The sequence below is a fragment of the Microtus pennsylvanicus genome, chromosome 4 (assembly GCF_037038515.1).
Source record: "Microtus pennsylvanicus isolate mMicPen1 chromosome 4, mMicPen1.hap1, whole genome shotgun sequence".
Taxonomy (NCBI): Eukaryota; Metazoa; Chordata; class Mammalia; order Rodentia; family Cricetidae; genus Microtus; species Microtus pennsylvanicus.
Window position 1 is genome coordinate 120,857,713 of NC_134582.1, and position 26,757 is coordinate 120,884,469.

At 37.5% G+C, this 26,757-nt stretch overlaps 2 protein-coding genes across 5 annotated transcripts in view; both read right to left on the reverse strand.

The window, feature by feature from the left end:
* Nucleotides 1-26,203, reverse strand: part of LOC142848368 (aldo-keto reductase family 1 member C13-like) — a 97,147-nt gene extending 70,944 nt beyond the window's left edge. For 2 of the 3 annotated variants that reach the window (XM_075970288.1, XM_075970283.1), the window contains exon 1: nucleotides 26,066-26,203. The gene's annotated coding sequence lies outside the window, so the exon portion shown is untranslated. The remainder of the gene's footprint in view (nucleotides 1-26,065) is intronic. The other variant, XM_075970287.1, reaches the window with a different exon arrangement.
* On the reverse strand, nucleotides 6,603-26,200 carry LOC142848370 (aldo-keto reductase family 1 member C13-like). Of its 2 annotated transcripts, none has more exons than XM_075970292.1 (10): nucleotides 26,066-26,200; nucleotides 20,123-20,251; nucleotides 17,721-17,888; nucleotides 16,814-16,930; nucleotides 15,889-15,966; nucleotides 15,260-15,382; nucleotides 12,434-12,543; nucleotides 12,029-12,194; nucleotides 8,372-8,454; nucleotides 6,603-6,889 (listed from the first exon to the last, which is right to left on the reverse strand). In XM_075970292.1, the coding sequence occupies exons 2-10, from the start codon at nucleotides 20,204-20,206 to the stop codon at nucleotides 6,847-6,849; spliced, it is 972 nt and encodes a 323-aa protein (XP_075826407.1). In that variant the 5' UTR covers nucleotides 20,207-20,251; nucleotides 26,066-26,200; the 3' UTR covers nucleotides 6,603-6,846. The 2 variants fall into 2 exon arrangements, with proteins under 2 accessions (XP_075826407.1, XP_075826408.1); XM_075970293.1 differs by having other exon boundaries at nucleotides 26,079-26,166.
* Nucleotides 26,204-26,757: the final 554 nt, after the last annotated feature.

The following is a 26,757-nucleotide window of genomic DNA, read 5'->3' on the forward strand; positions in this document are numbered from 1 at the left end:
TTAACCCTCCACCGCAACACCATTGTTCTCACCTCTTCAGGTTTGAATGTACCAAAACCCAGTGCTGGAATGAAGTGACCATCATTTAGCTTCACATGCTGCTGTTTGGAACTCATTGTTTAGCACTCTTCTGACTAAGCAGGTTCTGATTCTCCTGCAGCCTTTGTGGAACAGTGAAAATGTGAAGGCCTTATGTCAACCTTCTGACTAATGGACAACCAGAAGCCCATACTATCTAATGACTGGCCAGTGGTACCCTCTGGTTAGTAATTTAACAATTCTTCTGCCTGTCTAATGGCTAACTAGTGACATTACCAGTTTAACAGTTAACCAACAGAGAAGGGAGGAGTAGGAAATTTAAAGAACTATTTCACAGGTCATTTGGTTCCATTCAGATATGTAAAAGATAATTCTGTAGTGAATCTTTATATAGTTGTATTTCCTTTTAGTAAAATTTCTCTTTATACTATATAAATTACTGCAAGCTAGTGCAGGATGTTAAATGCATAGTTAATCATTGTTTTCTCCAAAGAAAACTATTCTCCTGTGGTTTGGGGATATCTCAAGTCTCCCCTAGTCTCAAGATCAGCAGTACTCTTAGTTCTTTTGCTCTTTTCAGAGAAAATATCAAATACACCATATCAGTTGAGCAAGGAGTTTAGGACTAAATTTTAGCAAACAAGGAAACAAGAACTGACTTCAAAATAAGAGCAGATCAAGCTCTTATATTTGTTTATGACAGGAAAACTCTTTCTAAATTACTTAGCATTAATTACTTCTATTTCGTTACAGGAATACTTTGTAATACCATTATGAATTCTGACAATGAATGTAGTGCATGATGCCCATCTGTACTCTATGTGCTCCCATACAGTTTGTGAGCCAGGAAATGGGCTTGAGATTGACACACACAAAGACACACAGATAGAGACACAGGTCATCCTTGAAATAGGAATGCCCCCTTTATTGTGTCCAGGGGCAGCATATAGGGATCCTTAACTGATAGCCATGCTCCAGCCAAATGCACCAGAAACTACTCATCTGCCATCAAGAACTTCTGAGGGTCTCGTGCTCAGAGCAGGTGCAAGTATTGCAAGTTGTTTACCAGAAATTCAGGGTCTGGGGGGTTCACAGCTCCCAACAAATGAATATTTGGATTATTTCTAATTCCCGAACAATGAGGGATGATGAGAAGCCAAGGACAATGGCAGAGGGTTTTGATCCTACTTAATGTGCTGGCTTTGTGGGAGCCTAGCCAGTTTGGATGTTCACCTTCCTAGATATGGACGGAGGGGGGAGGACCTTGGACTTTCCACAGGGCAGGGAACCCTGACTGCTCTTCAGACTGGAGAGGGAGGGAAGAGGAGAAGGGGGAGGGGGAGAAGGGTGGGAGGAGGGGGAGGGAGATGGGAGGCTGGGAGGAGGCAGAAACTTGTTTTTTTCCTTTTCTCAATAAAAAAAAGAAATCTCAGAGTTGTTTTGATTTGAATTTCTCTGATGGTTAAGGATGTTGAACATTTTCTTAACTGTCTTTCAGCCATTTTAGATTCCTCTGTTTTGAGTTCTCTGTATAGGTCTCTGCCTCATTTTATTTTTACTGTATTGTTTGTTCTTCTGATGATCAATTCTTAAGTTCTTTGTATATTTTTGAGGTCAGCCCTCTCTCTGATGTGGTGTTGGTGAAGATCTTTTCCCATTCTGTAGGCTTTCGTTTGGTCACATGTGCCTCCTATGTTCACAGAAGCATTATTTGTCATAGCCAGAACCTGGAAACAACCTAAATGACCCTCGACTGAAGAATGGATATGGAAAATGTGGTACATTTACATAATGGAGTAACACATAGCAGAAAAATAATAATGATCTCTTGAAATTTGTAAGGCAAATGGAGGGATCTAGGAAACATCAAAATGAGTGAGGTAATCCAGGCCTGAAAGACAAATGTCATATGTACCCACACATAAGTGGCTTTTGCATGTATAGCAAAGAAAACCAGCCTACAATTCATGATCACAGAGAACATAGACAACAATGAGAACCCTAAGAGAGATATACGTGGATCTAATCTACACGGGAAGTAGAAAAAGGCACGATCCCTTCAGAAAATCAGGAGCAAGGGGATCATGGGAGAAGATTGAAGGGGAGGGAAGAGTAAAGGAGGGGAACAGAGAAAATTGTATAGCTCAATAAAATAAATTAGAAATTTTTAAAATTACTACAAAAGAGAATGACTTATTCTGCTTCTGTTCATTTATCTGTGAATTTCATGCTTTAATTTTTTTGACATCTGAGTACTACTCTATTGTGTCCACTGTACCACATTTTCTTCATCCATTCATTCATTGATGGACATCTCGGCTGTTTTCATTTTCTGCCTGTTATGAAATGAGCAGTAATGAACATTATTAAGTAAGTTTCTCTGTTGTAGGGTATAGAAATCCTTGATTATATGCCTAAGTGGTATAGCTGGATTTTGAGATAGATATAGTTATAGCTTCTTGAATAATCACCACACTGATTTCCATAGTGGCTGTACAAGTTTGCACTCCCACCAGAAATATAAAGAATAACCCTTACATCTTCCCGTCATGAGCTGCCATTTCTTTTTATTGAAGTTGTCTGGCTGATGTAAGATGAAATTCAAAGTAGCATTAATTTGCATTTTCCAGATGACTAAATGTTAAACATTTTTTGAAATGCTTCTCAGCCATGTATGTTTCTTTTTTGAAAATATCTGTTTTGATATAGTTTTTGAGATCTTCATTTAATTTTTATATTACCCTTATATCAGATATGTAGTTTATAAAAAATTTCCATCCTGTAGATAGCCTCTTTGTCCATGTGATGATGCCCTTTGCCATTGTTATTTTTTTCTTGTTGGTGTTATGGATCATTTAGTCTCTTGGGCTCAGGATTATCCTTCATGGAAGATGCTCAAAATATGGTTTCCTTAGGTGGGTGAACGAAAGGTAGACAGAAAGAGTACATAGAGAAATGAGTATAATATGGATGAAAGGAAGAGAAAATAATTAAATAATGAATATATAAATAGATAAATGGTGAAAATATGGATGGAGGTGTGGGGAAATTGAAGGAAGAAAAGATGATTAGATATAAGAGAGATGAATGGCCATATGGAAGGAAAGGTAGAGGGATTCAGAAATGGAAGGATGATGGAAAAGTGGACAGTAAGTGAAAGGGAAAAAAGGATGAAGGAAAGATAAATAGGAAAATAGAGGTAAAATGGGTGAATAGATTTTTAGTTAGGTAGATAGAAAAATGTTGAATAGTTCTTTTAAAACTGACATTTAGTTGGAGACATAGAACAGTGTTCAAAGAGATGAACCAAATATTTAAAGACAGATATAGATGTGTTTCATGTAATTCTCCTTTTTCCCCTATAATGTAGCTCAGTAGAGATAAAATCATCTTTCTCTGTGAGTGACCTCCTCCCAGCCTCCCATTTTCCTCCCCCTTCTCCCACTCTTCTCCTTCTCCCCCCACTCCTTTCCCCCTCCCTCTCCAGTCCAAAGAACAGTCAGGGTTCCCTGCCCTGTGGAAAGTTCAAGGTCCGCCCCCCTCCGTCCATGTCAAGGAAGGTGAACATCCAAACTGGCTAGGCTCCCACAAAGCCAGCACATTAAGTAGGATCAAAACCCCGTGCCATTGTCCTTGGCTTCTCATCAGCCCTCATTGTTCACCATGTTTAGAGAGTCTGGTTTTATCCCATGCTTTTTCAGTCACAGTCCAGCTGGCCTTGGTGAGCTCCCAATACATCAGCCCCACTGTCTCAGTGGGTGGGTGCACACCTCGTGGTCCCGACTTCTTTGCTCATGTTCTCCCTCCTTCTGCTCCTCATTGGGACCTTGGGAGCTCAGTCCAGTGCTCCAGTGTGGGTCTCTGTCTCTATCTCCATCCATCACCAGATGAAGGATCTATGGTGATATGCAAGATATTCGTCAGTATTGCTATAGGATAGGGTCATTTCAGGTTCCCTATCCTCAGCTGCCCACGGAACTAACTGGGGACATCGCCTTGGGCTCCTGGGAGCCACTCTAGGTTCAAGTCTCTTGCCAACCCTAAGGTGGCTCCCTTAACTAAGAATTGTGTTTCCGTGCTCCCCTATCCAACCTTCCTTTATCCCAATCATCCTTTTCCTTCAAGTTCTCCCATCCTCCCCTTCTCCGTTTTCTCTCCCCGTCTCCCCTTACCCCCATCCCACTCCACCCCCAAGATCCCAATTTTCTCCCCGGCAATTTTGTCTACTTCCCATAGCCAAGAGGGTACCTATATGTTTTTCCTTTGGTTCACCTTCTTACTTAGCTTCTTTAGGTTCACCAATTGTAGACTCCGTGACCCTTATTTATGGCTAGAAGCCAATTATGAGTGAGTACATCCCATGTTCATCTTTTTGGGTCTGGGTTACCTCACTCAGTATAGTGTTTTCTATTTCCATCCATTTGCATGCAAAATTCAAGAAGTCATTGTTTTTTACCGCAGCGTAGTACTCTAATGTGTATATATTCCACACTTTCTTCATCCATTCTTCCATTGAAGGGCATCTAGGTTGTTTCCAGGTTCTGGCTCTTACAAATAATACTGCTATGAACATAGTTGAACAAATGCTCTTGTCATATGATAGGGCATCTCTTGGGTATATTCCCAAGAGTGGTATTGCTGGGTCCAGGGGTAGGTTGATCCTGAATTTCCTGAGAAACCTAAACACTGACTTCCAAAGTGGTTGCACAAGATTGCATTCCCACCAGCAATGGATGAGGGTACCCCTTCCTCCACAGCCTCTCCAGTAAAGGCTATCATTGGTGTTTTTGATTTTAGCCATTCTGACAGGTGTAAGATGATATCTCAAAGTTGTTTTGATTTGCATTTCCCTGATCGCTAAGGAGGTTGAGCATGACCTTAAGTGTCTTTTGGCCATTTGAACTTCTTCTGTTGAGAATTCCCTGTTCAGTTAAGTGCCCCATTTTTTAATTGGGTTAATTAGCATTTTAAAGTCTAGTTTCTTGAGTTCTCTATATATTTTGGAGATCAGACCTTTGTCTGTTGCGGGGTAGGTGAAGATCTTCTCCCAGTCAGTAGGTTGCCTTTTTGTCTTAGTGACAGTGTCCTTTGCTTTACAGAAGATTCTCAGTTTTAGTAGGTCCCATTTATTCAATGTTGCCCTTAATGTCTGTGCTGCTGGGGTTATACATAGGAAACGATCTCCTGTGCCCATCTGTTGTAGGGTACTTCCCACTAAAGAGGAAAGAAAATCAAGAAAAAAACGAGAAGAAGCAGTATGATATCTAAAAGGATATCATATTTTCTCCTCCTATGTTGTAGAATCAAGCTCAGCTTTCCTTATTATGGGAACAGATATTGAACAATAGTCCAATAGTGTTTTCAAATGCAAATGATATAAGTTTATTTCTATCTACTTTCTAGGGTTTACAAAGATTCTATGGAAAATGGTTGCTAAGATATGGAATAATAGCACCTTGAACCAAAACTGTTGCTCTGGTTACAGCAGTTGTTGCTGATGTTAGTGTACATCCTGGGCTGAGAGGAAAGGGTAAATTATTTTAGAGAGGATAAGCATAACTTTACTCTGATGAATCTTCAAAGCATTGGACCAACAGGATAAATTATTGAAACTGGATAATATCAATTAGCCAAAACCAAGTAAATCATTGACATTTCCATAAGAAAATGTGAAACTTCGTTACTCCATATATTTTGATGTTCTGTTGTGGCTGTTTTCATTTACTTGATGTTGTAATTTATTATTATGAAGGTAAAATAATGCTCTATGATCTGTGAAACATGGGCAGGCTCTTTGTGAGCAATATCATGTTTACTACGTAATCAAACATGAAGAAATAAATCTGATGCCCAGTTAGAAGCTTCAACTCTACTGATTAGTGTTTGTGGTAATAAAAATTGCTTTTTATGCTACCAGGGAAGAAAGATAATCATCAATACCACTAATATACAAATCTTGCAGCTTACAATAGTGATATGTCAGCAAGATATACTAGTGGAATAGTGATACAAATGTTATGGAAGTAGCCAACCCCACTTTATTAAATTTAAGGCGTGCAACACAATAAGCAACCCCGTACCTGACACTGTTAATCAGGCTAAGAACCTGAGATTAAATAGACCAAAGCTCTAGGGAGAAACCTACTACTGTTACTCTAATAAAGGAACATAGCAACTCCTGATGACATACTTCTGTACCTAAAGATCACTCAACCCCCCTGCCACCTGATGGACCAACACTATCTCAGGAATGTCTCACTGAATATTTCCAGTACTCTGTAGTTTGGAAGTTGTGAGGAAACACTGGCACTGTGGGTCAGCCTTTCCAAGAATGCTTCCCCTTCCAGACTAAGAGCCATGAATATGTGCAGTGTGTTTTCTTTTGGGCTCACAAGTCAGATGAGCATTCTCACAAATACCTGGTACTTGCAACTTTGCTAGAAGAGAAGGTATACACCCACTATAACCCCTTAAGTTATCATTTCCTAAATTATACACCCAAACTTCCAAAAAAGTTAATTTTTTGTCTCAAAGATTCAAAAGAAAACAAACCAGGCAAGAAATGCAGACAGTATTAAAGAAAGATCTTTATAGGAATTATTGCCATTATTTCAAAGCATAATGAAAATGTAATGATTTATGGCAGACTGGTGGACACGGCTCTAGCTGCAGTTGAGTTGCTAAGCAGTTCAGACTGAGCATAAATGATTTATGTTCAGTCGACAGCATCTCGGATGTCACCCAGATCAATATCCATATAGAGGGACTTCGAGACTTGGGATAGAAGTCAAGACAAAGGCATCCATATTAAAATTCATCAGAAAAAGGATATTCCGGGTGACCCTTACCACTAAAATAGAAAAGAAAAATATAAACTGTTAATGCTTGGATTCATTTCCATGGTGGTAAATCAGAAATCTAAGCCATCTTTAGACTTAACCATTCAATTTTCCTGGCTGGTTGCAGAATCAACTATTTTTATTTTCATAAACTTGGATATGAAGGAAATGTTTTTAACAAAGTAAAACTGCTTTTGTTTCAAATTAAATTCACTTGTCTAGAGCAGACAAATGCAAACAGACATACACATATACTCCTTCCTTTTTGCTTCTTATCAGTCTGTCAAAGCATAGAAGGAAACATTATGTCTCATTTTAGTATCTCAATAAAATAAAAAACTGAATATCATATTTAATGAAAGTCTAAGCATTAATTATCACAAAATAATGTGGTGAACACAGCTTATAGGTACTAATTTCCTTGTCAATTCATTCATTATTTATTTACTGACCATTGTTTACAACATAAGGTGTTTAATTTCAGAACGTCTCTAATAAGATAGATTCCTATGACTAAAATCAAGCTTAACATATAATTTGTAGATCTATAGATTATCACCATTAGAAAGTATAAATTGACAAAATTATTATTTATTATAATACTTAATATATAACAAGAATTACTAAGTACTTGCAAGTCTCTAACATGCATTATTGACGTGAGATGTCCTTCTGTATATGTGTTGCTTTTATTGGTTGGTGAATAAACTGTTTTTTCCAATGGCTTAGCAGAGTAAAGCCAGGTGTGAACTCTGAACAGAAATATTTAGAGAGAGTAGGTGAAGTCAAGGAGATGCCATGTAGCTGCCAAAGGAGAAGTACATGCTGGACCTTTACCCAGTAAGTCGCAGCCTCATGGTGATACACAAAATATAGAAATGGGTCAATTTAAGATATAAGAACTAGCTAGAAATATGGTTGAGCCTTTGACCAAACATTGTTGTAATTAATATAATTTCTGTGTGATTATTCAGGTCTTAGTGTCCAGAAAACGAAAGAGAAGCCTCCACTTACACATTATGTCTTGCTTTTATCTTTCAATTTTCTCTATTAATCCACTATCATCTACTAGTGATGACAACATACATGCCATTGAAAATTGTCTATCCTTTTACATGTCCAAAGAGCAAGAAGTGAGATCAATGTTTTTGTTTATTTGTTTGTGTGGTTTTGATTTTGGTTTCTCAAGACATGGTTTCTTCGTGTAACAGCCCTAGCTCTCCTGGAACTAGTTCTGTAGACCACATTGACTTTGAATGTACAGTACTCAACAGCAAAGGCAGGTAGATCTCGACCTCACAGAGATCCACTAGCCTCTGCCTCCTGAGTGCTGGGATTAAAAACATGTGCCACCACCACCCAGCTAAAAATAATTGTCATAATGGCAGCTTTCAAGAAACTAATGAAATGATTGAGTCTATGAACAAACATTCACTGAAAAGGAAAAGACATAAGCTAAAATAAATTCTGACATATTAATAAGAGTGACTTACAATGGAGCAGGTGCATATCTTAAATTTTTGTTCAGACCATCTAGAATTTTCATATCCTCTGAAGGCAGCTCAAATTCAAATACCTATTGAACAATTTGAAACATTTTAGGACAGCGTCTACTTGCAAAATTTTAAAACCCAAGTGAGTCATATTTTATTCTACAAATGCAACTTGTGGATATGCAAAAACCCGTGAAAGTTATTTTATGACATTAAGCAAGATACTCAAGTGATCAAAGGATAGCAAATAAAAGTTAAAGAAAACCACTTTTGAGATCTGTTGAAGCAGTACAATTTACCAAGGGGAACTTTATTCAAAGACCATGGTGCTAGATTTCAAACAATCTAAAATAAATTTCTGAACCCAATAATTCAAATATTTACGTGAATAAATAGAATTCTTTGTAACACAGTTTAAGGCACAAATTATTCAGGTGTTAATTTTATCATTTCAAAAAAAGAAAGTATTTGGCGTGAATAGGATTTCACTGGCTGGCATTGGGTTTCTTTACATAAAGCAATTTTCTACTAATTTCTAAATTATTGACACAAATAAATCATTACATCTTTAGTTATTTCTTTTTTATTTTTTAATTTATTTATTTATTAAGGATTTCTGCCTCCTGCCCGCAACCGCCTCCCATTTCCCTCCCCCTCCCTAGATCAAGTCCCCCTCCCTCATGTGCTGGAAGAGCAATCAGGGTTCCCTGACCTGTGGGAAGCCCAAGGACCACCACCTCCATCCAGGTCTCCTAAGGTGAGCATCCAAATTGCCTAGGCTCCCCCAAAGCCAGTAAAAAAGAGATAAATAAATAGAAAGAGGAAAAGGGGGTAGGAAGGGAAGGAAAGAGGGGTGGAGACAGAAGGAAAAGCTTAAAGTGTCCAAATCTAGCTACTGATTTATCTAGTAAAAAAATCATTGAGCAAACTTCTCTTTATATTTAAAAACTAACAAAAGAAAAAAGGATTAATTAGTAAATGATGATAAATAGCACCACTTCTCTTTATAAACTTAACAGGATATATGCAAATGCCTTAATGGAAAAAATTAAGTTATTAATATATAAAAAGGTCACATAAAATTGTAAATTCTCAATATAGTTACATATTAAAATTCTTAATATTTCAAACTTTCAGTTCTTCTTCAACTGATAGAGAAATTTAGTGTTTATCTAAAAACTTAAATATTTAAACACTGAAAGATATAATCAAGGTAAACAATAATAAAATAAGAAATTCACACATATACAATTTATCTGCACAGAAAATCATATTTTATTTTTATTCAAATCTAATTATATCATCCCCACCTTTGTTCTCCTCACTCTCACATGTCTCCTCGCTAATTTATGATCTTTTTGTTCATTTATTCTACACACACAGATACACACCCATGTACATAAATGCATTCTGCTGAATCTGTTTAGTGTTGTTTGTTTGTATATCATTTCATGGCTGACCAGTGGCTGTTGGATAAACAATTACCCCATCCTGAGGAAGACCAATTCTACAGGTCTTAGGCTCTTAAAATTATTTGTCTGTAGTTCTCTATCTAAGTATGCTACATTATGAGATTTCTTCTTTACATGCATTGGAATTATTTGTCATTGTCCTTATTCAGGTCTTGTTTAAGACCTGAATTATTGTTAAGTCATATTGTTAAGGTAGTTTGTCATATTTTGAAAAGAGGCTCACATAAATAAGACAAAGAGAATCCACGATTATAATTACTCTTGCTGGCAACACTTCATAGCCATTTAGAACATTATTTAACTGTTCTTTAATTTTTATTTTACATAATTTCAGAAGCTGCACTTCAACTAGAGTTTGGAAATAAATGTGCTTTTTAAATATATATGGTATATGATGTTTTGTTCTCAATGAAAAAAAGAACATGACATTTAACCACAAAATAAAGGAATGAAGAAACACAATAAAAATAAATTTTTGCTAATGAAAATAAGCAAACACATACAGAGAGAGAGAGAGAGAGAGAGAGAGAGAGAGAGAGAGAGAGAGAGAGAGAGCACAGCAGAATTTAGGATAGAAAAAATGTATCTGATTTTGTAAGGTAATTAATGTGGAGAAGATATAAATGCTGCAAATTAATTATAACTCATATTATCAAGTCTTCACACTCCATGCAAATGTGCACCTACTTCTACTAATAGGCAATGTCCATATTCTGACTCCTTTAATTTTAACACTTTCTGTCCTTTGTCTATTTCCATACGTGTATATACAGTATTCATGTGTTTTTATATGTGCCTATGTAGGGGTTCACATATGTGTGTATTGTATGTGGAAGACTGAGGTTGATACCAGACTTCATCCACATAGCTCTTGTACATTATTCATTGAGGCAGGATCTCTGCATCAGACCCAGAGAACAACAATATGACAGTTTTCACTAGTCAACTTACTCTTGGGAATCCCTTATCTCTGCCTGCAAAGCTCAATTAGAGGAGTGCACCATACCTACTTGGAATGTGAGTTCTGTGGATCTAAAGTCCAGTCCCAGGTTTGCTTGGCAAGAACTTTAATAACTGAACCATCCCCCAGGTCTTAACTTAGCAGAATATGTGGTAGATAATTATTTCCTAGATTTAAAGTCTTTGCAAGTATTGACTCAGTGTCTTGAAAGAGGAATATGTGAGGAAAGAAAGCCTATGCCATTTGGCTAATAAATGAAAACTATTTGGGGCTAAAGAACATCACAGAAAAGATCAACTGTATCCTGAGTCAGATGGATATCATCATCTTGCAAATATATACACTAGTTCTTTAAATGTACTTGAGAGAACGCAAGGTAGATAGACCACTCAGTGCTCAGATATAACTCTAGAAAAATATAAAACCATAGAATAATGAACTAAAATATATACTCTATATTAAAACTCTAGGTTGGACCTGGTTCATTTTTCAATTGTTTTACATAATGGTATAACAAAGTTCTTGTAGTTGAAAATAGAAGGTCAACAATATAGGTTAGTCTTCAATAAAGGAATATGATCTTAGCCAGTAAAGCAACTCATAAGAAATAAATACATCCATATTAAAATATGTGTGCATGATACTAGCTATGGCCTCCTGGTTTAAACACTATCTGAACTTCCTGAGCAGGTTAGAGTCCCATAACACACAGTGCAGCCCACAATCATTCACAACTTCAGCTCCAGGGCACCCTTTTCTAGCCTCTGCAGACACCAGGCATGGACATGGTGCACAGACATGTATGCAGCCAAAACATCTATACATATAAATAAAAATTAATAAACAAAAATAAATAAAATATGTGAATATGCAAGTCAAATACAAAATAAAGCCACAAAAGTTTATCATATGAAAATATCTACCCAAACTTAAACTCTCATTTCATCAAACAATGAAGAGACCCATAGCAAAGCTGTTCACGGTGCGCAGATGACTTAATTCTGAATTCTAAATTTCTGTGCTCTCTCTAAATAGAATTTTATCAAGCTAAGTTGTTATGCTGTAGAGTAGAACAAAACATTTCTGCATGCACCTGAAATCTCATGTGAGCAGGAAATGCTAGGGAGATTCTCTGTGCCAAAAAGTTCCCTGAGAGATTTCAAAGAAGAAAATAGAAGAGAGAGGATGTGTAAGAGTCCAGATGCCCACAGCCTCCCTGGTCACCTGTAAGTTCTCTTTTATCTCATTCTCTTTGTAACTCTGGGCAAGGACCACGATTCCACGTTGAAGATGGTAACGAAGAGCAATCTGGGCTGGACTTCGCTTGTGCTTTTTTGCCATGTCACAAAGAACTGGATCATTCAAGAGAACCGGGGAGTTTGGGTCCACCCTGGAAATAAAGGCCGAAAACTTTAGCTTCAAAAGCTAAGAATTGATAGGAGGCTTCAGAACCAGGGGTCTTCAAAAAAAAAAATCATTTGACCAGTAACTTCCATCATCAAGATCTCCTCAAAAATGGAAATTCTTCTCTCTCTCTTACCAAGTTCAAAATGAGCTTCTGAAACCTGAGTTTATGTTATTATTAAAAAGATTTCACCAATACTGGTGAAAACTCCTTACTGTTCTTACCATCGTTTAGGTCGTTGAGATCCAAGAGCACAGTAGGCAACTAGAACAATGTCCTTTGACTTGCAGTAGTTCAGCAGTTTGCTCTGGTTCAGGTAAAGATGGCATTCCACCTTTAGAATAGAGGGACAAACAGAATAGTATCTAATTATACAAAATACTAGTGTTTATGTAATAGAGAAGGATTAAATAAGAAAATGTAACATATTTTGATTATCAATATAGTTTAATCTGCATCTTTAAAATTTAATTTCACATCTATATACAAATATGACACAAAAATATTTTTATTATGATAAAATAATTCTATGAAGCAGATCTTGAAGTTCAAATTCAAATTTTGATTACAAAGTGAAAATACAGTACTGACTTGAAGACATTTCCAAAAATATCTGGGAAATTAAATATATGCAAGTTCAGATTATGGAAAAATTGCTAATTTTTTTAAATACAAGTCTAACAATGTCTGATCACATCTCCATTTTGGGGAGTTATTTTCTGAACTTTTTGAAGGTGAACACTTAAAGAAACTACTTTGAAGAAGGTTCTAGGAATGTTTCGGAAATAGAGCCAGTAGGTTAAATTACTTGCTGACAAGTCAGACCTGAGTTTTTTTCAATGAAACTCACAGGTCCTCTTCTTTCCTCCTTTAAATGTGTACCGTAACACACACATATGTACATACACATAAGCATACACACATGTACATACACAACACAAATGCACACACCCAAATGTAATTTTAAAAATTAAAGAAAATATTGGAAAGATATAAAGTAAACATATATGTAGAGATAGACCCTGAATGGGTGTATTTGTCCATGTGACAAACTGTCACTATTTTGAGATACAGGTTAGGAAGCAGAAATATTCTTCTTCAGTCTATCAATTATTTAGAATGCTTCACAAAAATTATGATAAGAATTTTTTGAGAAAATTAAAGCCATATATATACAAATATATATTGGTTATATTGGAAAAGTCACAATTTCATGTTATTATGAAAAAAAGTAATGACCTGAAACAGTATTTTCTATTCAGGAAAAGCTATTAATAGCAGACCAGTTCATGATAGCTAAGTTAGGGAACCAGCATAGCTGCCAACAACAGAGGAAAGGATAGCCCTTATGTGGCTTCTAAGCACAGTGGAAGTTTTTATTTATAAAAATGTATAAAGTTAACTGCATGTAGAAAAATTAATGCATTGGAGATAATCATTGTAAGTAAATTAAAACAGTTGAAGAAAGACGAGTAACCCACTTTTTCTCTTTTCTAAGTCCTAGACCTTGTAGATATATGAAATCCTACATGGACAGATGACTTGAAAATTGAGACGAGCTACTTGGGGAACAAAGAATAAAGAGGAAGGGATAGAGAAGAGTGGTTCTGCTTCTTCCTCCAGATCGCGGGCCGCATTAGTCCATGGGGATGGAAGGAGCAGAACTGGAGAACAAGGTGAGGATGGCTGTGAGTGTGACAGAGACAGCCCTCCAGGAGACATTCTTCAGTGAGTCAGCTCAACTGTATCCCATGTTATAAGGAAAATATAGAACTGGAAAGCTTGAGGACAAACCCAGATTGAGATTAAGTGACATGCTCCTATCACAAGACCACATATGTGACAATAGATTTCTATAGCAAAACTCCCAGCACGAGCCTTCTAGCAGGAGTCTGTGCCAAGGGTCAATAAATATCAGGAATTTGGCTAAGAGACAGCTTTTAGATAAGATCAGTTTTCCACACCCAGGGACAGTCTCTAGACGAGGGCAGTAGAGAGCAGGAAGTATTGCTGAAAAGAGAGGGAGTTTCCCTGTACTATGCTTTTGGAAAAAGCTGCCAGGCCATGATAAAGTGAAACCTCTGACTAGCCATCAAGGCCTTCCAGCAGAGTGCAGTGAAGTGGTCTAAGGGCCTGTACCAGGCAATGCTTCCTTTATGTCCAGCACACTGCCCTTTTCTGGTGCACTCTATAAGACACTTTTCTTTTTCTGATCTATAGTTAAATACTTCAACTGCCTGCAAATCTCTTCTTTACTACCGTAGCAGCCAGGTCACTACAGTTTCCAGACAAAGATCTTTGTTACATGATGAGCATGTGTTAAATTGTAATAGAGAAGATAGGGCCACTCACAGAATACATGCATGCGTTTAAAATAGCTTATAAGAGATGAGGAAGAAAAGAAACGCTCACCTAGAGGTTTTCTGGCACAGAATCTACTGTATGTTCTGCATGTAATCCCCAAGTATAGCTTTTATCCAACATTAATATCACTATGAAGAGACGATCAGTTAAATGTGCATGGTTTGTAGACTTTATACTCCCTGCAGCTATGTCTTTCTTTCAAAATCCCAAGACTGGGCATACTAAGAGGAAAGAATAACCCCTTTGCCTCCAAAGCTGCCCTGCCTACTCATCTCGCTCATTTTCATTCTCTCCTTTCCCTGCTCATTCCATGTTCTTATGACCTACTCACTATAAGTGGGCCCATTTGCCAGCACCTTCACTTGTCTGATAGACTACATTTTCTTAGGTCAGATAAGTCTACTTTGATCCTGAAATACTACTAATGACATCTGCTTCCTGGATCACTTTAAGTCTCCACATTTTGCACCAGTTGGACACGACAGTATGGTCTCCTTTTCACAAAATTTAATACCGCAAAACTGAATTTTAGAATCTCAAAGTATCCTTTGCTACAGTGACACTATTCTTGGAATCTTCTTTTCAATGAAAATAAGATGACTTGAGGAAGGATCAAATGGACTGGAGACATCAGAACAGAGATAAGGAAATGTATATGAGACTAAGGGGCGTGTGACGTTTCTCACCTGGTTGCACACAGGCTTGTACTTAAGCCCAGGCTTATTCAGGATTTTCTCCAGCTGCCTGCTATTAAAGTTGGACACCCCAATGGACTTGACCAATCCTGCATCCTTACACTTCTCCACGGCCTAGAAATGATGGAGTTGTGAAGAGTCATATTTACATTGAAATAAATGCAAAAAGGAACAGTTAAGAGTAAACCATTTTGCTCTGGACATACAGTTCAGTGGCAGAGCACTTGCTAGCAGTGAAAGACCCTGGGTTTGATCATTATCACACTAACATTGAGAAAGTGGCACTAAGGAGACACTGCCCAGATGATCGCTGAAATTGAATGTGAAGAACCCAAAAGAGCGAAGATAATAGAGGAAGAAAGTGACAGCCACAAAGGAATTACTGCATCCTTACTAAGAACCAGATTTTCACACTACATATGTTGGCAAAATACATTCATTCCTGTTGTCCTGAGTAGTTCTTCCTTACACTGTAGTAGTGCATGGCTCTTCTTCACTCTGATAACACACCCATGTAAACATAATGAATTTATACACCCAGAGGCATATACCCCCCTTCCTCAAGCATGATCCGGTTTCCCTCTCCCAGCTCCTCCACTGTTCCTCTTCCAACTGCTCACCTCCCATGTGGCACAGATATCCACTGTGTCCAATAATGTATTCCCATGTTCATCTGCTGGAAATAGATCCTCCCCTGGCTGGAACAGAAACAGTCTTCACAATAATCTGACTAAACACAATTATAATCAAAGCAATAGCTAGAAATAGAACACTAAATGTGTATTAACAAGAGCATCATTCTATGTACTTACATTTACAAAGTGATTTGTATGTGGAAGTATAAGGAGTATTCTCAGGTACTTGAACTAGTTTCTTGTATAAACTGTATATATATATGTAATAGTTTTACAAACATATTAGTTATTGTTATTAGTAAACAGTATTCTCACAGGTCTATCTGTAGTCTCCTAACTGTTGTCCATTACTTTGTAACTTCTTATTCATGCTTTTGATGAGAGATTTCTCTTTCACTAAAAATTTTAGTAGACATACAATCCTGACCTCCGGTAATAGTAGATTTCAGTCCTGACGCAAGCCAAATAATCAATATTCTTTTCCTACCTGAACATATTTTGGCAATAGGAAAGTTTGTCCACTAAAGATGATTAATCAAAGTTGTTTTCCAAGCTAATTTTGATGGAGGAATACTTAATGATGCTATAAAAAAGTGATAACCAGAAAGCTTGAACTCTCTCAATGCCACAAGAAAACAAAATGCTTTACTAAAACCTCTATACCTAGTAGTGTAATATGAAAAATGCATAAATAGTGTCATTTTTGAACATTTTCTGAGTCTGTAATTCTAGCAATTGTTTGGACTTCAATTTTATGGCCATTTGCATAATCTATTTTGAGTAGATTATGTAATACATAAATTGAATTTACATAAAAATAAAATAGAACTTTATCTTGATCATCCAGAAAAAAAAATGATAACCATGCCATTGTCAAAGTTGATAAAGTCTGACCATTCAAATTGCTTACCTTCATTGGCACTGGGTAATGAAGAATATAGAGGTCGACATAATCCAGTTGAAGGTTTTTCAATGATTTTTCCAAGTTAGATCGAACCAGCTCTGGTCTAAAGAAAGTGCACCAAAGCTATTTACATGAAAGAATGGAAGTAATCCTAGATTAGTAAACAATCCAAATATGGAAGTCTTACTTTATCTAATATAAATGCATTTGCACTGTGTAGAAACTTATAATCAAAAGACATGAAATCCCCTTTGTTCTGTTGTTTTTATTAATCTGACTTACAAATATGAACTTGATCATAAGTTTGTTTTAATCCTTCAAAAATAAAACAAAATTTCTCAAAAGATAAAACTCATATTTTTACAAATAATATTCAGTCTCTAAGTTAAATCTCACATAGATTAAAAGCAATTATTAATCTAATTATTTGACCTATTTTTACCATTAGAGAAGAGTTAGCATCACTTTGTTTACATAATTGAACATAAGCAACAGATGACATTTTAATGTGTAACGGACACTAATAATTGTACTTTAACCTTTAATATGAATGTTCTCTTTTACTGCTCTTAAATGGTTAAAGATAAAATTAGTATTTGACATATAATAAATTTTACAAAGCTATCAAGGAGATAGAGAAAGCCACAATTTCATAGTTCAAGCTGAATTCACAGCCCATGTTAAAAATGAATTGAGGTTTGGGAAAGAAAAGGACTTCAGAGTGATATATTTGAGAACAATGGGAAGTCAAAATCTTTTTTTTTTGCTTTTCATGAACTCATCTACAAATTATATGTAATAAAAATTGTACCGGTATATATATTTTATCAGTTAATTAATGATCCAATTAATGTTTGCCTGCCTACATCACATTTCAGTTCATCTGTGCATCTGAGAACTACACACACAATACCTTTGTAGTGAGGAATATGTCTTCTCTCTTCAAAAGGCCAGCTGCAATCTTGCTTCGAATAGCCTGCCCTACATCCTTTTCTGTTTGATACACATAAGCAGTATCGATGTGGCGGAACCCAGCATCTAGAGCTAAATTTATAGCCTCCAGTGGCTTATCTTCAGGAACCTAAAGAGTAAACAAAAGCAGAATTTAAAGGCATGTAAGAGAGGTTGAAATGGATGTAGTGGACAAAAAGGAGGAATTTTATATTCCTAGGTCATTCTCATGCTACTTTAATACCTAACAAGAGACTGGTTTCCTGGCCACTGATATTTCACCTCCTGTAAAACTTAACAGTATCCACAAACAGTAACTATGAAGATCACAGACACAGAGGTGATTTCAGGAGCCTTTCCCCCATATCTAGGATAGCTGAGCATTTGAGGTAAGAGGTTTCAACCTACATTCACTGAGTTCTTCCTGGATAATAATGAGAATTTCATATTCCTTAACTCCTTCATATCCATGCAATAATGATCAATTATTTGCACCAGAGGACCTCAAGTAGACCTCTAATTCAGTGATTATTCTATAAATGCTTACAGAACTGAGTATATAGAAATAGCCCCTGTTGTAATTTATGGGGTCACAAGTACAATGAACAAGGAGAAACGTATTTGGAACAAAACAGGTAAGAGATACAAATTCAGTGCAGCATCATGAGTCTTCCCCCAGTGAAGACTTTTAGGAGATACTGAGCTTTGTTTTTCTGCATCAAATTGTGACAATACATGGAAAATCTCATCTGTATAGAAAGTTGTTCCTAATTTGTAAGGGATTATTCATGTTAGGTTATCAGCCCTTAAAACAAAAGTTACATTGTTTAATGAAAATATAACCAGACTTAAATTTCAGATTATTGCTTACTCTGCCACAACATCCATATGTTAAAGGATAGAGGATCATGCCACGTCAAACTACTTTTGCATTTATTTAAAAACATCAGAGCTAGACATGGCACACAACATCTTTAATCCCAGCACTCCTGAAGCAATGAGTTCAAGATCTGCCTGGTCTACATAGCAAATCCCAGGAACAGAGCTTCACAGTAAGACCCTGTCTCAGAACAAATTTAAAAAAACCAGGAAAAAGAAATTCTTTTCATGATGATAGTATAGTAAATGAGATGGTGGCTCTAAGTATTGAACCCTGAGGCCTGTAGAAGTGATCAAGCTACAGGGCTACTCAGGCTGAGACTTCTATAGTGATTGTGGCCTCTTTCTTTTTCTAAACTGTTGTTTTTGATTAATTTTCTGTGAGAATGTTTTGCCTGCATATATGTCTGTGCACCATATGCATGCAGTGCCTGTGGAGGACAGAAAAGGTTGTTAAATCACTAGAACTGGAGTTACTGATGGTTGTGAACTGCCATGTACCTACTGGGAATAAAATCCTGGTCCCTGAAGAGCAATAAATAAATAAATAAATGCTCATAAACCACTGAAGATATCTCCTGCCCCATTGCCTTCCTTTTCTTTTAGCAATTTTACCATACAAAGTAATTAAATCCTATCATATTTCTTCAGTTTTGCCCTTTGGATATTTCCGACAAGATAAGGTATAGACCAGACAATATGGCCATTGGCATGCCATACATATCCTTGTAAAAATTACAGATGAGAAATACATGAGTTCAAAGTTTAAAAAAATAATTCACTTATCTTAAAATTAAATGATCAAAGATTTTAAAACATGAAATTCTTTCCAGGTTTGTAAATTGTCGGTTTTGCTCACTTCATTTCAGAGCACCTTCTGGACCATTATGCTATAAACCTAATGTACATTAGCAAAGACCAGCATCTCACACCTGCCATTTTCACCATCATGATGCTGCAATGTCCACCCAATGCCCACAGTTGAGAGTGGTGCACTGGATGTTTTACTTAACTCAGGTGCAGCATTTGCTGTGGAATACTGACCACGCAAAACAGAATTGTAGTCATCCTAGGACTTTTATTCTGTTTTTCATCTACACAAATATTCCACTTGCTAATTTTTTAAGTCTGGCATTTTTGGGGGTATGGAGAAAATACCATAGAATATAGAGCTAAAAAGAGGACCCCCCCCCCCTTCTTCCAATCAGCATCAAATCAAGAAAGCTAACAGTGTTCCAAACAGGTGACTTGATTTCTTCTACAAAGCCAAGACACACTGAACCATTGACAAATGATCATATAATAAGACCTTGACACAGGCCAATCTATCTTCTTTCTCATATGTAGTATAGCTCTAGTCTAGGGAAACAAAACTCTGTGAGTTCCACAGAGTCCCATAGGAATGGGTGACTTGACAGCTTTATCTTCCCCATCCTCCCTTAGCCTATTTTCTCCTGAACCCTCCGCCAACACCATAGTTCTTACCTCTTCAGGTTTGTATGTGCCAAAACCCAGTGCTGGAATGGAGTGGCCATCATTTAGCTTCACACGCTGCTGGTTGGAACTCATTGCTAGGCACTCTTCTGACTAAGCAGGTTCTGATTCTCCTGCAGCCTTTGTGGAACAGTGAATATGCAATGGCCTTATGTCAACCTTCTGGCTAATGGATAACCAGAAGCCCATACCCTCTAATGGGTAGATGGGGTTACTCTCTGGTTAATGATTAAACAATACTCCTACCTGATTAATGGTTAACCAGTGACAATACCTGTTTAACAATTAAGCAGCAGAGAAAGGAGGAGTAGGAAATTTAAAGCACTACTTCACAGGTCATTTGGTTCCATTCAGAAATATAAAAGATAATTTTGTAGGGAATCATTATATAGTCGTAATTTCTTTTAGTAAAATTTCTCTTTAAACTCTAAAAATTACTGTAAGCTATTGCAGTGGTTAAGTGAACAATTACTAGGAGCTTTCTACATAGAAACCTATTCTATTCTCGTTACGGATGTCTCAAGTCTCCGCTAGTCTCAAGTCAGCAGCGCTCTTAGTTTTTGTTCTCCTAAAAGAGATGATATCAAATACATCCTAGCAATTGAGCAAGCAGGCTAGCACTGAATTTTAACAAACAATGAAACAAGAATAAACTTCAAAATAAGACCACACCAGCGGCCTTGCTTCTTACAGGCACGCTCTCCTCTTTCTTATCTCTTCATCGCGGGCACTTTTAGGAAAAAAAAAAAAGCCTGTTTCTCTTAGATTTTACCTAAATCTCAGTCTAAGAAGCAAGGAATAGAATTTAAATAATACCAAAGTTGAAAAGAAAAAAAGTAACAACACTGGGCACATACTACTTTGTGAGAAAATTCCTGAGGACAATTTGAGATTATCCAGGCAGAGTCAACCACTCCTGCATGTTTTTCTTTATGACCTGGTTGTGGGTCTTTGAAACTGGCCCAGTGAGAATCAACACTACCAAATATTATCATATCCTATTTCATCCACCTACACCATCTGCCCAACCTTCCAAGGGCTGTGAGTTGTCGCAATTAAAATGACCCCTACAGTGATCCAAAACTATAAGTGTGCATTGGTAGAATACATACTTTGGTGGTAACAAACAATTAACTAATTGGCCTTAAAACCCAATCAACAGTGGGGAAAACAGTCCTGGAACCAGAAACCTAGCCAACTACCCAGGACTAGTGAAGCCATGGATTATGGAGAAGAGCCCAAGTCATTATAAGCCTAACAACATTTTAAATATCTGTTCTTAAATTCAAAGACAAGTATAATCCTCAGGTTTTCCTCATCAAGGAAATGTCTCTTGGCAGCAGGCATAGGTCTTTTCAGAAAATCACAACTAATCAAAATGTACATTTGTGGAGTCCAGCCCCAACTGATATATCTACAGCACGGCTCCTGCACGTGAGGCTCAGGGATAATCAATTGCTCTCTATATCCTAATGTGGGGAGACCATTGGTCAGTTTACTTCCTGTTCAACAATAGACTTTTGAAATCTTTCAGGGAAGAGAGGACACAGCTTGTCTGGCTAGTTCTTCCTGGGTGAGGGCATTGCTATAAGGAACATCTGGATAAGAGATCACAGAGTCCTCCAAGGAATGAAGTTCAGAGACTCTTAAAAAGAAAAAAAGTGATGATAGGGGTTAAAGGTTAGCATCACTTGGTCACTCTCAGTTAAAGTCTTTGGGTGTTGAGCCTTGAAGATATCAGTTGTACAAAGATGCTAAGTGAACAAGAACCAGAGACACAAGACAAAAATCAAACCATGAAAGTTGTGGGAGACTGTTGGTATAAGAAACATGCAATTTTTTTAATTTGAAAATTCTAAGGAAGACTTAGATCATTTCGTGCAAGCCAGCCATGATGTGTCTGGATCTGGTCCAGAATAGGTGCAGCACTATCTTTTGTATAACTATTTGAAAAGTAATCTGTTGGTTCATGGAACAAACAAATTTGATTACCCATTAAAGGAGGAGCAAGGAGTCAAAATGTTTAATATCATAGTAAATGAGAGGCTAACCAGGGCCAAACCTGTTTAAACAATGTTAGAAAAACCTTTGGAAATACTTTTATGGGAGTCAAGACAGGATTATGTGAGGAGGCCAGAGGGGAGAGTGAATGTGTCATTACGACACCTCCCAGAAGGATAATTTCAGTAGCAGGAGCTGTGGAGCATAGTCCACAGATTTGTTTACCTGAACCTTGGTGCCCTTAGAAGAGAAAGCACAGTGGGTAATTGGTTTATTGCTTCAGTGTGGTCCTCCCCTTCTCATTCTGAGTCTTGGTGAAACATAAGCCTTTCTCCTGAGCTGTGGGTTCAGTCATTAATTCCTTGAAGTTTGACAGCCTTTTGAACACTGTCCCTTTTACACTAGCTAAAACCAGTCATTTGCTTTTTATATGTCTTTATATATGTTTGGGAGCACAGGGGTTCCCTGGGTCAACTAGATCAAATAAGAGCCTTAGTTGGAGCAGACAGCATTATTTTGTTTTATGTACTGGGGAGCATTTAAGAACATATGAGAGGTTAAATAATTAAGTTCCTTAAAGAGTCAGGGAATCTCCTAGAGACCTTTAATTGTTTATACTTTCCTCTATCAAGTGTGCCATCTGAAGGAATGGGGAAGTTTCTTGCTGACCATACAGCTTAACATAGAAGCACAGAGAATACTCTCTTTTCTTTGAGTATACATGTAGTCTATGTGCAGCTTAGAGTTCAGTAGTTGGAAATTCTAAGGCCTCTCCAATTACAAGGACAGGTGACTTACCAGAGAAGCCAAACATTCCTAAGGGTTCCTTTTCCCTCTGTGTTCTGGCTGACTTGGGAAGATAAGGTTCAAAACACTAGCTATCCTTCCAGACCTCCCATTCTTGTTGAGTAAGCCTGCAAACTTGGGCTTTTTTCTCCATCTTGTGCAGTGACACATGATTTTTTTTTTTTTGCTAACCTTTCTGTGGCAGGCGAAGTTTAGATGAGAACAGATTTTTAACAAATAAGGCAGAAAATACAATTATCTTGATAAAACATAAATTTTTCTCTAACCCAACCTTTATGAATGATACAAACCATATACTTTTACACTGAGCTAAGCCCAGGCTTTATATCAGTGCACTGAATTCTGGCCTTAGAGATTTTAGTAACCTTTACTTATCATATACATGCCTTCTGGAAATCCCTCATCCACAAATCTTTGTAACTTACATTCTACTTTATAGTCTCTCCTTCCTAATTACGAATTCTTTTCTGTCTAATTCCCTTCCTTACCTTGAAACAGTAACATAAACAAATATATCAACTTACTCAAAGGGAACTGAATCCAAATTATTTTCATAGTTTAAAGTAACCCATAATACTGGCCCACATGTTCTTAAACTATAGGATTCTTGTCCGTGGTAACTCCTAGGCAGAGTTAATCTTTGCTTGGATAATTTAAAATTTTTGTTTTACATAATTTTCTTGGTCTCATATGATTCTGAGGGTTTCAGAATGTTGGATTCTGGCAAGGCCAGGCTATGATACGAACTTCCAAGGACCTAAACAGTGAATTATCAAACAAGAAAAGGCATGTAAGAAAACACACAGAGCCAAAACTGTGTGTATGCTAACCTTGCAATTGTGGTTTGAGACACAAAATGTGTCTGTTCCAATGAAGGACTGTGACAGATTGCAAATGGTTTCGTTTTCATAGGGGACCAATGCCTACTGCACAGGAGACTTTCCTTAAGTGAGAGCAGGCTGCACCCAGGACCCTTATTCTAGTTCTAACTTGCAAAGCTTTTCCCTGACATTGGAAATGGGCAATAACAAGCAATAGAAACAGGCCTTTCTCCCCTCAGAGTGACCACCTCTCACTCCAAAACAAGAAAAACTGCCTAGGAAGAGATTCGATGTTGAAGGGCTACCGCCTGACATCTTAAAATTTCAAAGAGTTTAATGATCTCCACATTGCAACAAGACCAGATTGTACTAAATTTCATTCCCCGCAGAATTTTTTAATCAATATCAAGTCTGCAAGTGCTAATGCAGATGAGATCACATGAATAAATGCTTGAAATTGGGATTTAATTTGCAGTTTTTGCGGAAGTCGGAGTTATCCTTTAACTGCACACATGTGGACAAAGGAAACTTTCCCCTTTTTTTCTTTTCCATCTGCAAAATAGATGAAAGCGGACAATGATGTAATTAACATAAAAGGCTTAAACATAAAAAATCTCATTGCATTTGTTGTCGCTAAAGAGCATGTCGATAACTGTAGCATGGATTCTGGATTTAGGCTCCCATTCAGAGATCAAGTCTTTCCACCTCCGGTTCTTAGGCGAGCCAGGCAGTAATGCAAAAGAAAATAAGTTGCCTCCTTTTGAGTGTGTCCGGGGGAGGGGGGCATCTGATGAGATGGAGATGATCCTGATTCCAATAGAGGGAACATGAATCAAAAAGGGAAGCAGCATTTCAGAAGAGGTGTCCCACGTATTGCCTATGCATCATCTAGTCTCCAGGGGGCAGACATGTGTTTCTTAATAGTCTAGTCTCCAGGGGGCAGGCATGCTTTCTTTAGGTGTCACCATGGAATTTTCATCTAGAGATTGAACAATGACCAAACTCTGGGTCATGCTTTCCAGATGCCCACCATTCTCAACTCTCTCCCTTCATTTTTGAGCTGTCCCCACGCATAGACCAGCCCAGTTCTATCTCTAATCAAGGAGTTTCTCCCAGATAATTGTGGCCCCTTTTCAATTAAAACTGGTGTTCATCTAAACTTGCTGATTTCCTGAAAACATAGCTGCAGCCAGTGAGCAAACAACAGAGTCAGAGAGAGTCCCTGCTTTGTTTAGGGGTAAGGACTTCATATAGGCTTTTTGAAGAACGCACACAAGCTTGGAAATGACTCAGTGGCATACTGCATGCCTCATATGTATAGGGCCCTGGGTTCAATTAAAAACGCAAAATGCAAAGAAAACATTTTTGTCTGTCAATGCAAAAAAAAAAAAAAACAGTTCCTTCAGATCTGTGAGGTGGCTTTGTCTGTAAAGGCACTTTCTTTGCAAGTCTGAAGACATGAGATTGAACCCCAAAACTTACATAAAGGTGGGAGCAGAAAACCAATTTGCAAAACTATATTTATACCTCTCAATAAATGACAATACATATGTACCTCACAAACATTATGTACATACAAACCCACACATATACTAATAATAAGTTAAAAAATAATATTTTAAAAGACAACAAAAGAATCCCAGCAATAGAGGAAAGGTTCCTCATAAAAGTGATGAGGGTGGTTTATGGTCACTCCCTGTCAACAGTCCTCATGTTTTCCAAGGCTATACTGGGGTTTCATAACAAAAGAAGGCTGCTTGGTTAAAAAGACATATTGTTCTGCAGCCCTCAGAACAAGAATCCTCTAAATTCATCCTTAAATTCTTGCAACTTCCCGTTCAGCCAAGTGCCACTTCAGAATAATCACTGCAGGGGACTCCAATGTCTTTCCAGAACATATTACAGGAAGCAAAAGGGTTTCATCTCCGCAATAAAGTGGGAAACGGCACAAGACAAAGTTCTTGACCATTCCAAGTTTCCGATAATGGCCACACAAGCAACAAACCAGAAACAGCTGCTTTTTCAGCTCTTTTGGGTCAAAGAAAAGAATGAAACCAACAGGCTGGGTGGCAGTGGCAATTAAACCGGGGATACAGCAGTGACAGAGGAGATGGGGAGGAGAGAGAAGAGCAACTTAAGCTAAATGATTCTCAGAGCAGAAAAAGCAACAAAAGGAAAATTTTCATTACTCTTAGGAGGTAGGAAAGAAGTGAAAGGATGTATGTGCCAAGCCAAAGCAGAGTCCTTGCCAAGGGTGTTCTGAGGAGAAAGCCTTTCTCTGCCCTCTAAGCTAAAGAAAGTGGACCTGTATTGAGCACCAGATGTCCTGCAGCAGGTCTCCAGTTCCCCCTGGTCTCAACTCTAGCTTCAGTCTTGTTTATTCTGCATTCCAAAGTGAAGAACACACAGCACAGAGAGCAGCCAAGAGTTTCATTTCAGAGGCCACGGAAGTAAGAACTCTCTTCAGAATAAGAGCAGGCTGAGCCCAGCAGCAGAGCCTGGCAACTGGCAGGCAGGGACTTTTATTTGTCCTCTCCTTATAACACTTGCCCTCCCTCCTCCAGGGTGGGCCCTTTTAGGAAAGAGGCCTGCTTTTCTCAGGACCCCATTTTCTTAGGGTTTCCACCTAAGATATAGAAGGTTTAAAAATATGTGTAGGATTTTAATTACTCATAAAATATAAAAGTTCACTGTGTATGCTACCCTGAAAATGCCAACTTAAGATGAGGCAGCTTCCACCACCTATTGTAATTTATGTTCTGTTTGTGGGTGCAGGCATGGGCCAGTCCTTCCCGGAGCTAACCTCATGCTTGAGCCTATGTGTGTTTAATTTTCAAAGCTTTCTGCTATGATGAAGCTTCTACTTGATCATACAACACAAGAAACAATGAGCTGTTATTACAGGCTTGAAGTAACTAAAATATTCTACAAAGATGCTTTTGTCCTTCCTGGGCTATCAGACTATTGAAACAACAGACCTCAAGAAATTAGGTTACC

Coding starts and splice junctions, on each gene's coding strand:
- LOC142848370 (XM_075970292.1), bottom strand. CDS start 20,206: ATGAGTTCCAACCAGCAGCGTGTGAAGCTAAATGATGGCCACTCCATT. Junction 8,455..12,028: donor AGATAAAAGAGAACTTACAG/GTGACCAGGGAG, acceptor ATTGTTCAATAG/GTATTTGAATTTGAGCTGCC. Junction 6,890..8,371: donor AGATATGCACCTGCTCCATT/GTAAGTCACTCT, acceptor TTTCTATTTTAG/TGGTAAGGGTCACCCGGAAT.